At 47.6% G+C, this 19,268-nt stretch overlaps 1 protein-coding gene across 1 annotated transcript; it reads right to left on the reverse strand.

Annotated features, from left to right (window-relative positions):
* Positions 1 to 313: 313 nt before the first annotated feature.
* On the reverse strand, positions 314 to 4,560 carry LOC125948976 (solute carrier family 12 member 9). The gene is made up of 7 exons (XM_049675547.1): positions 3,813 to 4,560; positions 3,618 to 3,752; positions 1,936 to 3,550; positions 1,491 to 1,868; positions 1,344 to 1,422; positions 1,150 to 1,280; positions 314 to 1,069 (listed from the first exon to the last, which is right to left on the reverse strand). Exons 1-7 carry the CDS (start codon positions 4,099 to 4,101, stop codon positions 871 to 873), a joined length of 2,826 nt encoding a protein of 941 aa, XP_049531504.1. The 5' UTR covers positions 4,102 to 4,560; the 3' UTR covers positions 314 to 870.
* Between the last annotated feature and the right edge of the window lie 14,708 nt (positions 4,561 to 19,268).

Here is a 19,268-nt window from a genome sequence, read left to right on the forward strand (position 1 = left end):
TAGGTAAGTTGCTCAGAAAGAAGCTGCGACTATCCTTAAAACCGATTTTCACGAAATTATTCCAGTGGACACACCCAAATTGATTCAAGCTGCCCGATCACAACGCCTCTATAGAAGGATGCGTCATGTACAGAAGCGGCTAGAGAAATTTTGTAGCAAAAGATTAAGGAAACGACGACAAAGCGACAAAGAGAAACCTCTTCCGGTATCACTCCAACCGATTGGCTGTGAAATCGATCTGACACAGGCTGCATGGGGACACACAGATAAGCAACGTTTCGCTATCTAAGAAGAAAATGTCCTGAAATAAAGCTACTATATTAGTGTACATTTATTGTTTTTCTCATTTCTCTAGTAGTATACACGGGGGTGAAAAGCACTGAGAGGTTAAACCGTACATCAGCCGATTATTTGTATAATTCCTACGCGCTCGGCATAATACTAAACGTACGAGAAGAACATAATTCACGAAAAGAAACACAATCGGTGAGGATAATTATAGCTTAACGCATGTTGCTGTAAATCATGAGAGTACCATTTGAAAGGAACGTTTGCCCCAACTTCTAACAATAGTTTGATTGGAATTACATCGGTTTCATTATGATACGGTGGATGGATAAATATCATTTAAAATGAGCTAAACAATATCATAAACTCATTGCGTAACTGGTAAAAGAATACCCATACGTTTTTTTTCCTAAATTGTAAGAATGTTTACATCTTCTGTTCATCGGTGGCGTTTGAGCCCGATACTACGATATCATTTCCACCTAGTGGAGAGCCGATTGTGTAAACCAACACGGCTATTTCTTACAACTATTTGCATGTTAAGAAACAGTTAATGCACATTCAGAAGGGCCGTTCATCCGCCTACAGAGTGGTAGATGTGACATCATCTATGCCATGCACCAGTATTGTGGGCGGAAGATCAAACGTGAGTTCGGTTAGCAGGTCCAGATAATGGTGACACTTTTGGGTATAATCAACCGATGCTGAAGCCGGTGGAGTTGGAAGATACATAAAAGTCACAGCCGTTGCGTTTGACTTGTCGCGTATAATTTGATTAATTCTGTGGAACATTAAACGGATCGTATGGTTTCAGAATAACGTCGAGACGGGTTCATCGAGTTCTTCCCCCGCTATGCTTACCTTTGCATGTACAATTTCGAGCGATTGATATTCTCCTCTGCCATCACTTGGTTGCTATCCGTTTTGCCGGTGAATTGTTTAAGAATATTACGATGCTTGGCAAAATCAATATCCTTATTCCAATCGGCAATCTAATGGAAAAAGTGGGCTATTACGAACCAATACCGTCGGGTCGTCCCGTTTGCACTACTTACCTTATGGATGGTGGCCGAGATTCTCAACAGTTTCAAACGTTGGTCCAATCTGTGCTCAGCCGGGCGATCAAAAGAGGTGCTGACAAAGATAAACCGAGACGTTAAACAGAGCTTGGACTCCTGTCCATTTTTCCATGCGAGATATACCTATTCTCCGGAACAGTCTCCGATTCGCACAGGAAAACGCGCAGTTCCAGTTTTTTCCAAACCGGCAGCATATTAATAATACATGCGAGCTGCATCATGAACTGCGATACAACATCAAATGGATCTTCGTTCTTTGGATCGAAGATGTTAACCGGCCAAACATCGATGTAGCGAATGTGGTTGTTACGTGCTATCATTTGTTTATCCAGCCGATGAAAATGTCGGCACAGGCAGAGATTTTTTTTCATTCGCAAAACATCGTCAATGATACGCACATACTCCATGGCTTCCAAAGCCTTCGTTTCTCCGCTCTTGCGGTACGGGAACAACTTGACCCCATTACCATCGAACTCGTTGGTTCTGTACGGTGATTCCTCGCTGCAAGTAGACAAAAGGGGAAACCTATTATACATATACTGGTTTGATTGTGAAGAAGGCAACTTACAATTCAAAAAAGTCCCTTGATTGTTCCTCATCGTAGAAACCAAGGATCGTGGTGTTGGGCTTCATTGCACCCATCCCGGCAATTCGAATGAGATGCTGTATACCTTCACGAACGGTTCTAGAGAGCGTCAGCTCTACGAACGCTTTCACCTTCATATGATCGACCAGTGAAAGCCACTGCGTGTACTCTTCTATAGTTGGATCACTCGATGAGTCGTTATCAGCGAATTCACCCACCTTCACGTGCCCAATCACGTACAGGCCTCCCTTCTTCATGTCGTTTACGAAATGTATTAACGGACAGCAGGAGCGGGGACTTGAAACAAGCAGTAACATCTGCGGACGCCAAAACTTGACGTGATCCTTCCGGGAGTCCAGCATCAGCAAGTACTTGCGTACCTGATGGAACATAAGGGCCTGAGATATCGAACCCCACTGCGCCCCCTGTGAGGCAGGCGAAAACAAGTGCAAAGCAATCACGAGAAACATGCACAGTATAATGCTGGACAGCGCGTAGATGGAGTTGATCACAAACATCATTATACCGGTACCTAGCAGACCGATGAATGCCGTATGCCAGGTGAAATATTTGTACGTTGGACGAAAATTCGGTGCCCCCGTGATTTCGATACCCAGGCAAGCCAGGTTCGTGGCGAGATATGCAAGCATGAAAAGCACCGAATTGATTTGGGCGATGGTGTTCAGTGAGCCAATCAATAGAATTGCTTCCACCAAAACCCAGCTTGCGATCACCGCTGCGATTGGGTTTGCTTTATATGTGCCTTTAACGACAAAGCTCATCAGAGGTCCAAATACGCGATCCTTGGCTAGTGCCTCCATCACACGGCTGGCACCAATCAGGTTGCTTAAGCCTGTCGAAAAGGTTGCAGTAAGGATACCGATCGTCACAAAGCTTGGCCACAGATTAATGGGTGCCAGAAAGAGGAAATTGTTTTGCAGCAACGTGTTAGTCGTGGTAGCCGCCATCAGGACGGCTAGTGCCATATAGCAGAGGAAAGTGAACAGTACCGCCGACAACGTGCCAGCAGGAATGCTCTTGGACGGATTCTTCAGTTCGCCAGACATGTTAGCGCCCGCCATGATGCCCGTGACGCCAGAAAACAGGACACCAAACACGACAGCGAAATTCACCTGATTTCCGTTCGAGGTGTAATCTTTGGTGTAGTTGCTGTACAGGTTTGCCCATAATGTATCGGCCTGTAGGCCAGTATACCAGGCCGAGGTGAAGTTGACGAGATGATTCTCATGCGGTAGCGGCACGTCTATCGGGCCCTGTGTTAGGAAACTAACGTAGGTTGAGAGCAAACACACAACCACGACTCCGAGGATAACCACAGACGTTTTGGCGAACATTTCTGCCCCTATCAGCACCACTATCAGCATGAGCGTGTTGATTGAGCTGCAGTAGAGAAAGCGCCACCATCGTCCATCCGGTATCGAGCCACTGGTGCCAGCATCGCCCGTTGGTCCAAACGACTGTATGATACCTTCTGCGCATCCCGATATGGCCAAACCACAGCCAACTATATTTGCCAGAAAGAAGAGCGTGCCGATCGATCCTCCGAACTCTGGGCCAAGAGTTCGGCTTATCATGACTGCAAAGCAGAACGATCGTTGAGTAAAGGCTAAACCCCCCAAAAATGAACAATGATCGATACTCACAATATACGCCTCCGCCCTCCACAGCACCATTGGTGGAGATCGCGCAGACAGAGGAGACCGTAAATAGCAGAATGACATAAGCGATGAGAAACTGAAGCAGCGTCACGTACAGGCCAGCGTTGCCCACGATAAAACCTGCGGAGAAGAGCCGTGAAAATGAAACGATCGAGGCAACCGCTGCTCCACCCTACTTACCAACGCGAATGAAGACCAATGCGCTGAACATGGACAGTGCCACGGGACAAAAGACGCCCGCAAACGTGCCCAACGTGCGGCCAGAACTGGCCGAGGGGTCCGATATACTACCGAACTCGACATATCCTGCCGGATCGGTGCTGGGGGCGGGCGGTGAAAAGAGACTTCCAAAATGTCGAAACAGTCGCGAGGCTCCGGCACCCGATCCCGCGGATCCCGTAATCGGTGACGATTCTGATGATTCCACCGGATCGTTGTTTGTGCTGCGGACGTTATTCTGTGCAATCATTCCCGTGCTTTCTCACCAACCAAGTCCACGGTGGATACTAGCTGGCCGGAAGACTCTGCGATGAGTCATACAGAGATCACGCAGTAAAGTTGGTGGAAGGTTTGCGCGATAAAGTCTACGGTCTCATCGCCTCACAGCTGTTCACAGCAGCTGGGAGTGGGGCCTTGTTGGGGGATCAACACCCTTTCACAAAAATTGGGGCTTGACGTGCAACGCAAACACATCAGCCGCTCCCGCAGCTGAGTCTGTTCCGGAATTTTTACACTTGGTTGGTGCACTTTGAACCGAATCTTCTTCGCGATCTTGAATTCCGATTACAGCAGCCGATAAGCAACAGTTGGACGAACAAAGCAAATCTAACTTTAGTTTAGTTAGTTTAGTTAGAAGAAGATTCAGCCGTGATTTCTCAGCAAAAAAACGTTTTGTTTTGTTTTTGTTTTGGTTTTGGTTCTTCCTTCTTTTGCTTTCTTCTACACGGCTTTGGCATGCTTCCTTGACCTTGACTCAAAGAAAATAAATTGAATCAGTTAAACAATTTATTAGTTAGTTAAAAAATAATAATTAGTTAAAAATAATAAAAATGGTAAAAAACCAAAACATACAGCTCAACCGATTCGGTAGGCTAACCGATTCACATTGCATACATTTAGGGGCTGAACATTACAAAATTTGACCGTTAAATAACCAGTGGAATGAACAAGAACCTTAAACATGAGATTAAATCAATTTATGGTGCGAAAAACTACCCAAATATTATCTTTCGACAGTGAAAATGTAATTGCGTCTCCCTTCCCTCTTCCGTAATAGCACTATTTAACGTTTATAATGTATTTTTCAAAGATAGGTAAAAAACCAAAACATACACCTCAACCGATTCAAATAATTTTAGCGGTTATCCATTTCAAAATTTGGCCGTTAGATAATCGATAGAATGATCCGTACACAGAAATACATGTAGAAAGTGGAGGAGGGATGGGGAGGGAGCGAATACATACCTAGTACATCGCTTGTACCTTCCCCCGTCCTTTCCAGATGGATAAAAGATGATTTAGACATAATAATTGTCCCAAAAACATACACACCTTTTCAGTTAAATATCTTTAAAAAATACATTATAAACGTTAAATAGTGCTATTACGGAAGAGGGGAGGGGGATGCCATTACATTTTCACTGTAGAAAGATAATATTTGGGAAGTTTTTCGCACCATAAATTGATTTAATCTCATGTTTAAGGTTCTTGTTCATTCCACTGGTTATTTAACGGCCAAATTTTGAAATGTTCGGCCCCTAAATGTATGCAATTAGAATCGGTTAGCCTACCGAATCGGTTGAGGTGTATGTATTAGTTTTTTACCCAAATATATTTAACTGAAAAGGTGTGTATGTTTTTGGGACAATTATTATGTCTAAACATCTGTTTATCTATCTGGCAGGGACGGGGGGAGGTACAAGCGATATACTAGGTTGTACTCGCTCCCTCCCCACCCCTCCTCCACTTTCCACATGTATTTCTGTGTCCGCCTCATTCTATCGGTTATCTAACGGCTAAATTTTGAAATGGATAACCGCTAAAATTATTTGAATCGGTTGAGGTCCGGTCGGTCGGAAATCGGTTTTACCCGATTTTTAAAACTCTACTTTGGGGAAATTCACGACGTTCAACTTCAGGCACAAGAAATTGCCAATTCCCGGCATTTCTTTCCGGCTTTTTTTTTGGTATTTTTCGATTGTGACACTTATCCCCTAGCGATTGGCGTTTTTTTCCGATCGAAAAAAGGTAAAACGGCGAATTTATAGCGATTTTTAAAACTCTACTTTCAAGCCGGAAAAGTTTACTTTAAATTTTTTTTCTAGGAGGTCGGTGATCGAGCAGACCGCTAGAATGCCGCAAATGGAGTCGAGTACTAATTTGGTTGGGAACAACCCACCGCGGATAGGCGAAAAGTATGACATTCGCCCAAGATTAGCAGTATGGGATGGCACGAAATAGGTGAATCGAAAATTCGGTCACTCAGGTATGCCCGTCAGGCGTTCATTTTTGTTCATTTTCGAGTTCACGGGGCGTCCGAGTTGACCGGAGGGCACTGAAGATTTTCAGTCCTACGCATTTTTTTTATTTTTGTGCTTGATATACTTGTATCTTATTACTTTAATAATCACAATCGGGACCAGGAAAGTCTTGAATATCACGGAAAATATAATTCCAGGATATCTCTGCCAACGAGCGCCATTTCTCTCTGGTATTTCCGTCGTTAGGATACTAGAACAACACAAAATCTTAGATCAAAATAGAGAGTGTGCTCATAATGTGGCAGTAGGGTCACAGGCTGAAACACTTAATTGTTTAGACCAAAAATAATCAACCATTAACCCATTGACGAGTCTATGTGGCCGGCGGAGACTCCAAAACGTTTAACGTACTAAGCGACCTGGGTCTTGACTAGCCATGAAGGCGACGCATCGATAAGGAAAAGAAGTCTTCCCTAATTCCCTAATTTAGTATGATCGATATGATGATCTAGAGTCGCCTTTCTTTTAGTGTCTTCCCAATATACGATACCCAACCGTCCCATCCCAAAATTTAATGATCATCTGCACCTCGACGATCCACAAAATTCGTCTAGATTTTGCGCAACTACAACACCTGATGGGAATTTCGTTTCTAAGCAAATCGGCAAATTAAAAAAAAACACTGGACGACCAGACAATGCCAAGTTGCCAAGTTGCAATCAACAATCCAAATTTCCCACCGGAAGCATTAATATCTGTTGTCGAAGCTAACATTGCCTTCATTGCTTCACAAATTGCTACCAGTGAACGGAGTGTAAAAGCTTGATCACTAAGAGTCACCAATGCATCAATCGCGATTGAGCTATTCAATGGTTCTGTAAAGTTTACACAAAAATGATTGCGCAATTCCTTACCACTTCCAGCGTTACGGTATTGTGAAGGGTCTGAATTATTCAAGATCTCGAGAAAATGGTTTTGTGATGAAAATCTGGAATAGGAATGCAGCACATCATCTGCACATCAACAGCGTTGCCATTCGCAAACACCTGCGTGGAAGATCCAACGTGTGCGAATTGGCAAGTGGACTGTGATTCCGATTCGAGACCTCCGGCAGGGTATCGCTGCTGTTGTGCTGCCTTCACGATGCGATAATTATTCACACAGCAATTGGTGGCTCTGTAGGGAAAGGTACGCTCTGCCGTCGCGTTTGCGGAAAGAAAGAGTAGCAATTTGGAAACTGATGCTTACAAGATGAATTAATTTAACACCGATTAACCATACTGGCGGTGTTTACTCAAGCCAACAAAACGGAGGGAATCATCCGAAAGATATTTGGGAAGCTGTTTGTAGATGATTCATGATTGCAATCCTCAATGGTTTTTCCACTTTCTTTCGCTACCGATTGTGTCACAAGCTTTCCGATTTTTGGGATAAAATTATAACAATGATATGAATTGTTGTTGCCACCAACTGCCGATTGAAGACAATTTTTGCAAAAATACTTGCACATGAAGAAATTCTTTCAAAAGACTTGAATGCGTGGACCAAAACGAACCAATTCATTCCAATCCAACAGCCAAGAACTTACAAGTTATCAAACATTCACTTTCATATTTGATATACTATTAAATTTAACGGTAAAATTAGGATCTACAGTCATAGGTTCACAATACTATCTTAAAGTACTATCAATGAATGGTCATAGAGAATTTTGGGGAGACTAGTATTGCATTGCTGTTTATAGCGTAACCAGGACACCAGTACGATCAGTTGGGGATCAGTCGAGGTACTGACGTCGGTGATTAGTTAGGATAGTAGGTGCTTACCGAACGAACAACGCACGTTTCAAGGGTACATGAGCCATGAGCCGCGATATGTTTGTGAATGAAACCGAAAACGACCGTACGCCCGAATCATCTCTCTAGCCGCGGCGAAACTTTCCTGCTCGATCTTTCGTTCGATCTTTCGAACGCACGACGAGCTGCCGCACGAAAGCCCGACCGAGCGCGGGACCGCGGAGTGCCTTCTAAGAAAGTGCAGTTTCTCGGGTCGCCCCACCACCCGATGGGCATCATGGAGCCAGTGCGAAAGGCTGCTCCACCGATTCGATTCTGGTGGGAACAGCGCGGAGAGGGTCTCGGAGACTCGTCGTAGTATCGTGGAGGAGATGGCAGAAAAGCGTAACATAGCGATCGCGGACCTCGCAAGTGTTTTCAGCATTTTAGCGTCGACCGTCCTCTGAGCAGCACGCAGCAGCAGGGACGATCGAGTGACTGTCTGCAAGGGGCACCTTTTACGGACAGGAAGTGCATGCGTCTTGGGTGTGACCTGCCAATGTGATTGAACAAGTGATTGAACAAGTATCAACAAAGTGTGGTGTAGTTTTGCAAGGATTCGAAATAAGCAGATAAGAAATTGCTTTCCCTGTCGGCCGCAATCGACGCAATCAAGTGTGCACACGGAAAAAGTGAAACGCTGCCCGCGAGTCCCGCGATCAGCGGACAGTGTCCTTGCCCACATCCCAGCTCATTCTCTCGTCCTGGTTGTTGTAGTGCATCAAACAGTTGCGATTGCTTGTCGGTGCCTTAGACAGTGAGACAAGCGTATAGGAAACGATGCGTCTTCCGGCAATCCTGCTCAGCCTTGGGCTGATAACCGGAGTGCTGTCACAGGGATTCGTCGGACAGCAGCCTCCACCATTTCGACCGGTGAGTATAGATAGAGCGATACCAGCTCTACTCAGCTATTCATGCCCAGTACCAAACCTGCCGAAAAGCACTCGACAAAAAAAAGTCTCACTTTCTCCAATTCTGCCACACACTGGAATCGCACGTAACACAACAACCACTCTCGGTAGCGGTATCTTCGCGCGTAGGGGGTCTAGGGGAGTGAAAGAGGGCGCGCGTATAAGCGCGGCGAATGATAGGAAAGCAGCTTAACAGCATCAACGAAACCGGTCTGTGACATTGCCAATGAAGTCAGGGGCTCGGACACGGAACAGGACGGTCTGTGGCCCAAAACCGGACAACAGGCATCACTCTCCATCTTTATCGCTCTAGCAAAACCGGGAAACCTGGGGGCTCTTCGGGCAGTTTTGGAATCTTCGGGTGGGCTCCAGGTTGAAATCTGCGTTCATGCGTGTTTCGGTTCGGTTTGTGACAGAGAGACGGGGCCAGGCCCCAATTTCGGACCAACAAATCCCCGAACTCGCCAAGACGATGTCCGGATTCCATCGGGCTCGTACCGCGCAAGGTGGTAACCACGCGATCGGTCGCGGCGGGGGAAGGGGTCGAGGGGCGGGATGCGGGGTCGTCTCAGGTTCAGGAAGAAAAGCTTCCAATCTCCGCTGCCATTCCATCCATCCACTACCCAGAAAGGTGCACCCAGCGACACAGCACAGGAAGAAAGGTTTAACGACTGAACGAACGAACCGCAAGCGAAGCAATCGGGGACCGTGAAGTCCCGCGGACATTCCGTCCCGTTGCCCAAACCCACCCCTCGGGTTGGGTTGGCTTCTTTGACCTTTAAGGTCTTTCGTGGTTTTCGAATTTTCTCTTTCATCTTTCCATTTCGTTTCGTTTCCATCGTGAGTTCGCGGGAGTTTAGCTTCGAGAAGTCCCGCGGCACCTTCGCGGCCACTATGTCCGGGGCCGGCATTTAAACCACAACGAAAAAAAAAATGCTAACCGCCTGTCGTCAGTGACACTAACTGGATGGATGGATTGGATGGTTTACATTTTTAATCTCTTTCTAATGCCAACCAGCGCGCGCCGGCATACGATTGCAGAGTTCGCATTGTCGCGTAACCGGTGGCCAATCCCCAGTTAGTTAGCCATCCGGGTACTGCAAATGGTAAAATTACCTATCCTTTGCAATACGACAAACACGAGAGATTCCGGTGATCATACCATGTTTGTAGTTTTCCAAGCGATTGAGCGACAGCACTGCAACGGTGGGGTGAGAAGATATTCCAACAGCACCTATCCATTATTCATCCAACAAAACGCGTCTCGTTTGACAATATTTTATTCCTCACAATTACTGGACATAAGCTGAGGCGTTCATCCGGGCGAGAGCGTCTCCTTTGCCTCGCCAAGACGGTGACACTTTCGAATGGTCCAACAATCGTGAGCATACGCATGCACAAAGGACCCAACGCAGTATCCTAGGCAACTGTCATAGACATTTGCGGAACCACGATCGGCAGGGAGAATACCATCGATACACGATGACACTCGGAAGCACGTCTCTAGCCGTGGCCATCTAGCCACGGGAATGGTGGCGGAGGTGGTGTGGAGCTGCCGTTCACTTCGCACTGCGTGCCGCTAAGAGGCGTGCGCGGGGAGTGTATGGATGGTGGGGGGGTGGGGGCTGTTTGCAGACTCCGAAAGTGAAGACGGGCCGGGAGATAGAGCGCAGATCAATGAACCCAACATCAAGCGCCGCCAGGTCCACCAAGTGAGCATCATCATTGCGAATCATCATCATCATCATCATCATCATTGTGAGATGATGCAGCGAAACAAGCGTGGCTCGACGATCTCGGCTCTCTGGCACACGCTGGTGCGGATCATCGTCACGAAGAAGGCATCCCTCGTGTGGCAAAAAACGCGGCTGCCGTTGTCGAGACACGATTAAGGCATTGGCAATGTGTTGTGTGTGCTGGCACCATGGGAAACCGGGAAAAGGGAAGATCGAACGAAGTAACTATAAATATCATCGTGATGATGATGATGATGATCATCATCATCATGATCATCATGACCGAGCAAGCATCGCTGCCGTTGTTGTCGTTGTTGTCGTCGTCGTCGTCGTCGTCTTCGTCGTGACCTACTGATGGTGGTACTTGCGCATGCCGTACACCCCACCTTCACGGGCAGCTGCCCTCCACCGGAACACGTATCGCTCATGTGTAATCGCGAACGCGAAGAAGATGATTCCAGACACGGCTGCATACAGGCCTCGGGGACCTCGGGGAGCATCGGCACAAAACTGCTGCTGCTGCTGCTGCTGCTGCTGTTGCGGCGAAGGAAAGTGAAACATTCATCGGTATGTTACGGCTGTCGCCACCCTACCTTCAGCCAGCACGATGTCCACGATGTCTCTTCCTCTTACAAGGCTCCGTTGTCGCACCTGTGAAGAGCCGCACTCTGCATGGCATTTCCCTTTTTCAACGACAAGTGTCACCGCAAACCACGAATGTCGACCACGAAACTGCCGCGAATGGCGTTTTGGGAACGCAAAAAATTTCCTTAAAAAAAAAAACCTCATCACACATTACCACGCATACGCAGCTGTAGTACGGAGTAAAATGTCTTCTTTTCACTTTTGGTCAACGGGTACGCGTACCCCAGCGCTTGTGTGTTTTTGGAGGTATTTCGCGTGACCTCTTTCTGGGGACAAAACGCAGCCCCTCAAACTAGTCGGACCTTTCTTCCTCTTCAGGTCGGATGAAATTCGGCAGGAAGCTTGGGACACCAGCGGTCTGTTGTCTTTTGTCAAAACCAACAAGCCAATTGTCTTATCGCCTTTCGCATTTTGGAATGTTCGCATCATCGAATCGTTCGTTACTTTTCGTCTTTACGGCTTGACGGGATTCTCGCAACATCCGGCGTAATGCGCGTTTTCGATCTGCGGGTCATGATCGAGCAATGTAGAGGCACGAAAAATTATGTCGCAATAAGTCCCATCGCTTCGATTGTGCTGCTCATCATGACTTCTGTGCGCACGATCCCCGAACTGGATTGGGCAACCAAGAGGGTAACAGGATTGACCAGGTCGTGATTCGAGGATACTTGTCCGGCCAATTAAGATACAAATTCAAACCATCTGACCCATTCAGGGCCAGCGACAGGGAATTCCTCATCTTGCGAGCCGAATCACCAATTTCGCTCAGATACCATAGACAAAACGTTCGTTCAAGCGGAACGCAGCTACATCCCGACTCGGCGAGGTACGTGGGTTGGAGGATTCGTGTCGATGTTTATTCGTCTTGGATGTGTCGTGTCTTGTGGGGGAGCTATCGAGTGAAATGCTTCGCGATGGAAACATATTTGTAATCATCAATTAACACGCCACCAGCGCCACCGCGCTGCACCGAGAAAGATCGGATGGACCACGAACCACCACGACGTAAACTGCAGCGAGCTAACGAACCTTGGCGCCATTCCACCATCGCAAGCTACTGCTGCATCGTGTTGAGCCGACGCATTGTGCAGCGCCGTGCAGCCTGCATTTTATCTGCAAAATGATTTCACTCGATCCTCGGTGGTTCCGTTGGCTCGCGGTTCGCAATCGTACACCTTTTACCCCAATGCTTTGTAAGCTTTATACCCACATTATCACATCATATTTTTCACGCACTGCGCGAATTCAATGGTCAGCGAATGATGGTTTGTTGTGGTTCACTTTTATGGCGAATCGTAAAACGAACCGAAACGATCGACGTACCGTCCAGTTACGGATCACTGGTTTGGCCTAAAAATTCCAACGTTACACACATCACATCACATGATCCGTTTGTTTCCCACCAAAAATCGTCTCTCGATCCGGCAAACGAAGGTAAAAGCCGTTTACTATACGACTATCAAGCGTTGTATCATTCAATGATTCATAACCAACACCCGTCCAAGGGATGGTCCCTGTCCCCACATGTTGACTCTTCTCCCGACTAATTACTCACGCTCTCAGTCTCAGGGTGGCTCATTAAACGATTGCTGTAATATTAAATTTCGATTAAATCAATCATAATGCTCCCAGCAGCAGTGTCTACTGTGGTCGTCACCGTGGGTTCCTCACGGTGGGAACACAGATTGCCGGGAATTCCGGTTCGGAAGATCGCTCTTAAGCTCCGTACTCTGGGTGTGTAATAGAAACCGAGGATTTGATCTCACCCTTTTCTGGTCATTCACAAACCGAGCCGACGTTTCCGGTGCCCGCTAACTGCCGCGAACTCATCGGAAATCATCTCCGAAAATGGCCAGACTGCCCACCAGACGAGAAGAAAGAAAGCGAGTTCTCTGCGAACGAAGCGGGATGCCCGGCGCAGGCTGAACGGCCACCGGGCAAGACTGCGTAGACATAATTGGCCCCTCCCTTACGTAAGGCGACGGGATCCATCTCACGCTGATCACGATCATGGTCTGGCGGCTTTTACTTTTCTTCGCCACGATCACTCTGGTGTGGTGTGACTTTTCATCGACAAAGACGACAACGACAACGACGATGATCAGTGGTCATCTCTCTATTAAGCCAGTGCAAGCCACGCTTAGCCACAATATGGCCACGGGCGCTCGAAACATAATCTTCTTCCTCATCATCATCATCATCATCATCATCATCCATAGCATGATATGATGATCCTCCTTCAAGTCAACGCTTTCATTACCCAGACTCACTGATCACTGATCGATTACGCCTCGTTCTAATTAACACAAGAAGAACAACGGATCGACCTGGGCAACATTGACAAAAAAGAAGACGATAGATATTTAACATTTAATAGTGTAAAGCGATACGATGGTACGTTGCAATAGTTTAGCACTGTAGCAGTGTGTCTCTCGTGATTAATCGCTGTCCCCCCGCTCAGCTGAGACAATATTTTCCCTCCGTTTAATGACCCTTTCGCGACTTTCTTCGCTATCCAATTAGTTCCCGTCAGCCATGGCTGCCGCATCCATGATATTCTGCGCAGAGGCTAGCAGCCAGCTTACCGATTTCCGCAAACGTCTGGTTTCTGGTTACAGTGCCGCTCTCTGTCTCTCTCGCTTTCGTTGCTGCATGGATCCTGCTGGCAGAGATCGTGGTTATCAATTGATATCCACCTGGAGGCTGCATTGTTTCAAGGCGTCACGCGGCACCCATTCGATTGGACAGCTATGAAGCTCTTCGGTGGTGCAGCGAAGCAACAGCCAGAGCCCAGAGACAAGACGAACGACGATGCTGCACATCCCATGCATCTTGGGGAAAGCCTTGGTGCGAAGAGAAACCCAAAACCCCAGGCCAAATCAACCGAACGAACACAGATCGGCTGCATGTAGCGGCCGATCAGGAATTTCGCATTCGCATGTTGCTCATCTGTCTGTCTGTCTGTGGGCATGATCGCGGTGGGAGGGCGAGGGGTTTTGCATTTTCAATAGATTTCTCCAAAGATCCTCCTCCGGTGAAGCAGCCTGGCCTATCGCGCCTATTTGCGGCCCGTATTGCGCCGTGGAGTCCTTGTGCGCATGCAACGATCGGTTGCACGATTCGCGATGAAAGTCGCTTCGTTCTTGCCTCCACCGTTGGGCTGGCGTGCCGGGCAGGTGAATACATTATTTGAGGAAAATCCGTCTCCAACCTAAGACAGGGGGTACAACATGGAATGGAATACACACACACGATCGTTGGCGCACTCATCTTTCGATAACGGCAAGTGAGATGCGCTTGAACGGCGAGCAACAGCGGCGTGAACGCGGTGGTCTATGCGGGGGTAGTACCAGGGCTTTGATGGAAAGTTATCTCTTTCTGCTACTAGAAGGGACATTGAGCACCATCTCTGTGATTGCGATCGGGGGGGCTGGTTGGCTGCTGGCTGGTAGATGGCATTAACTCGTGCGCGAAGAGGCGTCAGCCTCCCCTCTACGGCTGAGGAATTCGCGTGTGTCCATGGTCGGTTACTCTCACGAAGTAAATTGCGAACGAAATGAAGATGTAATTGCCCCTTTTACCGTAGAAGCAGCCACCGAAGCTTTAACCTCGGAAGGCTCAGCATCCCCGTCTTGAGAAGAATCAAATTTCATCCGTTCGAGTTCGATGTCGTCCTTCGCGAAATGAACAACAGCATAGAAAACATAAATCACGATACGCAACCTACGCCCAACGACAATCTTCTGGATAAGCGTAGGGGGTCGATGTTGGCCAAATCAATTTGTTCCAATCATTAGCCACCCCGCGGCCTTTCCCAACGGTGGCCACCTTTTCGGTAACGGAACGAGTGCAATTAACATTGCCTGTGATGGCTGGTTGATCATCCATAATTGCACTCGTTCGTTGTAAGGTCAAAGGTATATCCTTCGCCAGAGACCATAGCCCAGAGAGCATAGGGAAAAAGAGAGAGAGAGAGAGAGAGAGAGAGAGAGAGAGAGAGTCGCTGCAGGACACAGGGCACAAGTGGCGAATGTGAAAACTCATAATGTGCTCCGCCTCGAATGGTGTTTACAGGATTGCGCCAACCACGAATGGTGCTACATTCGGCTCCAACTCATCCGTTTTTGGTCCCAAATAATCGACCAAAAAGAAATAATCGTTGGTCGACTATTTTCATATTTAATATATTGCGCACAAGAGTAGTAGCCGCTGTAAAAGCAAATTCAAAGTGTCTTCTTCATCTTCGCCATCGTTTTCGCCGTTCTGCGTTCCGGTCAAGTGGTTTTTGGAAGAAAAATCAAACCTCCGCTGGTATCCGCGTTGTTGATGCAGCTGGTGCAATTCAACGCATGCGTTGCCCCTTTCCATTTGGCCACCGGCAATGGCAATAATGATTGAGTTATGCTGTTGCAGCCGCCGCCTTTCTCTTAGCCACCGTAATACACACTAGCCACAGCACATCGCAAATGATGCGAGTTGTTGTGTTGCGCATCTTCTTCTGCACGAGATCACTCGCGTTTGCCAAGTAAAGCAAACAACGACGAATTGAAAAATCGAAAAGAAAATCCTCTCTCCATCTCTCGCTGGCCCCATGGCGCTCGTCGTAACGCATGATTTCCACGCATGTAACCGCCCTTCTGTGGGTTTAAATTCGCGTTGTTTTTTTCTTCTGCTTTCCTTCCTTCGCACTCCTTCATTTTTGATCTCCTCGATCGGTGGCCCCCATTGTTGCCAGACTCGACGATTTTTTTGCGCCTCTTGCGCGTACAGCGCAAGTGATGCTCAAGTTGGGTGGTAAAGGGGTGGTGAACGACGAAGCGATGAAAAGACAGCGAGAGATAGAAACGAGAAACGATTATGTTTGCCGGTGCGAGCCGATCGAGTGCGGCTAGACTTTAGCTCGAATGCTATTCAGACCGTTGCAAAATGCAATTGCAAGGTAGCGCAGCGGGTTCTGTGGGTGGCGGTGGCCGCTCCTTCAGGCTGCTCGTGCACACCAGCAGGAGGAGGCACCAGACCAACGCCATTCGCGGTGGGCGTTGTTAAAGTGGGATGGTAATTAGAAAACGATTGAAAAGCTCCGCCAAAGAGGAATTTTCACTCACATTCCATACCACACAGTTGCGCCTGCCACACGCATAATCAATCTGTGGCCAGGAGATTTAAACGAGAAACGGCGTAAGCTCTTTGCAGTACTGTAACCTCCAGCAAGTAAAGACCGTCAGAACTAGACAGAGCCATAAACAAACCCTGGAAGGAACAAATGCGAGGCCGTTTATCTTCTTCATTTCCGCTCTGGGAGTAATTATATAATGTGACGCTTAATTAAGAGAAGAGTTGATTGTGAATCTCTAAACGGGGGAGATCTCATAAAACTTTTTGATGGAATGCGCTCGCTCGTTATGGAAGCTCACCGTTACGACTCAAGCACACAGGCTGTTAAAAGATGAAATGGCTTACGATCGTGGATCGCATTTTACGTCCCCAGTGTCTAATCCGTGGTCCGTGGGGATGTTAGATCAACAGATACCACCATTCCAGTGAATGCTACCTGTCCTCCGGTACGTAAAATTGAAGACGAAAAACAAAAACTCCAAATGTGTAAATTTGGTTTTTTCGTTTTTTTTTCTTTCTCTCTCTCTCTCTGTCGCGAAAGCGCGATCCACGATCACCTCCAACGATTGACCATATAATTGCCAACCAGTCGAGAAAGGGAAAGTGATTCGTTTCGAGCTTTTTTGCATGCGAAGAGCATACCAGCAGCGACTGATGGTGATCGATCCATTGGCTTGGCTGCTGCTACTGCTGCTCAACTATGCTGGCAGAGCAACAACAGAAACACCGAAGGTCGTCTTCGCAATTAACCACCAAAAACCCACCAGATCCATCTAGTGGACAGCACACAGCACAGAGGGGAGTCTCGGGTGCACGCAAAGTGCTAATACCTTTAATGATGATCGCGATGAGGGGTGTGTGTGTATGAGGTTCGTCGTAATATTTTGATGATTCTTCATTCGTGCTGTTTTCACTTTTTTTGTTCCTATCCCAAACCGAAACCGATCGTATTATATTCCTTCGCTGTGGCCTGGTGGTGCCTGATCAGGAGTACGAGCTGTAGATAAATTAATTTTAATTTTACTATCAATTTGAACCGCACCGCCTCCAATTAGTTTTACATAATTCTGCTCTGCTCTGCTCTGCTCAAGCACCGGGGTGACCGCTGATCTGCTGTGGCTGCTGCTGATGCTGCCGCTAGCATTGCATCGTCGGCTGAAGGTGAAGAAATCACGTATTTGAGGCTATTTTTCATGACATTTCTCCACCCAGCATCCAACAGGCCGGCCAGCCGGCCGGCTACATCCGGGGCCTGCAGACATAATTGACATTGGTGCGATGCAAGGTTGACGATAATTTTGTCATTACCTCCAGCGCCGCCAAAGACGCTGGCGAGGATGCGAGACTCGCGGAGGAAACATCTCACACCGAACGCAAGGGGTGATGATGGTGGCAAACGGTTGCATGCTGCCTGCTCATTTCCATCTCTACTCGATCCCCGGTGCTTGCGTCGGCATCGTCGGGTGATGATCATTTGTTAGTGTCGGAGCCTAGAGTCTTCTATTCGGTGGTCTGGCCGCGCGCTTCCAGCTATGGCCTATTTCCGGTTTTACGGATGAACGGCTTCCTGGACATCTTGCACATTAGCTATCCATCTTGCGGCCACGCTCGCTTGGCAAGCGAAAGCGTTTCGGTTCCACAGACCGAGTGCCAAGTGGCCGCCACGGTGGACCGCGAGATTACGTTCTACTCTCTCCTCATTCATCGTCAAGCGGTGAGTGTGATTGATTGAGCTGATCACAAACATAACGATGCATCACTGCTCCTCCAGTCACCAGGTCAGGTACCTAGGAGTACCGCTTGCCTCTTGGTCCTTCAATAGAAGCATCTTTGCTCACGTATAAGCCGCTCATGATCACTTTCGACTTCCAGTTGCCACGAATCTTAGCGTGCGGATGACGATCGCCGATCGCCAATAAAGTTGCCAATGTTTCGCACTCGATCTGGAGAAATTTCCTCGCCGAAAAACTGACAAAATGTCTCATGGAAACGAAATCCCACAAAAAATCGGGCCACCGGCAAGGCCGAACATAAGCCTTCCGCGGGGAACGCGGGCACATCCTGGCGAAGAAGAAGAGCCGCCTCTCCAGAAGACGGAAAGGATTTGGCACAAGAAAGTTGAGGCGCTATTTTGTTAAACAAGGTTTTATGCAAAAAGGAGCACCTGGGTTGCACTTTCTCAAAAATCGGGAACATTCATTTGTTTTTCTTTCGGGGTTTTTTTTGTTGTTGTTGAGAAGCGAAAGCTGTGCCATATGACCGATACGGTGAAACTCTAGCGGCTAGAAGTCATTTGTACGATAATTCGCACATGAATATTCAATTTGGTTCGATTTGGTGCATACATTATTGATGCTGATTTGCTGGCTGGGTATTCTGCTGCTCACATCTCTAAATGCGTGCGATGAAGAAGAATGCCTCATCTCTCTCTCTATTTCGTGCACATCGGCACGCTCGTGTTGCCGCTGTAGATGGGTGCAGCTTATGGTGAAGCTATGCAGTGCCCAAACGTGGGCCGACTTGCTGACTAGTAATTAATTAATGGTCAGCAGCGCAGCGAAATCATAACTAGGACCACACACGCGTTGATGCCAGAGATACAATCCTGGCCATAGTCGCGCATTACATTAGATTAGACGCGTCTCTTTCTGCAAAATGTGAGAAGAAATGCGGGAAATCGACCTTACTTTTGCCGTGAACAATGTTTCAACGCTCCAACAATCGTCAGCTCAACGATAAGCCCGTAAGCAATCGACAGCTACGTTGCGTTATCGTTTGGCAACCAGCGCATTGACAATGTTCACAGTGTTCCGCAATTCGCAGCCGGACAAACCCCCTCAAACAACAATTGTCGTGAGGTTACGTTTCTCAAAGATTAGCGCTGTGGAAGCGGCCGGTTGCAAAAAGACAAAAT

Source organism: Anopheles darlingi, chromosome 2 (assembly GCF_943734745.1).
Source record: "Anopheles darlingi chromosome 2, idAnoDarlMG_H_01, whole genome shotgun sequence".
NCBI classification, from domain to species: Eukaryota; Metazoa; Arthropoda; class Insecta; order Diptera; family Culicidae; genus Anopheles; species Anopheles darlingi.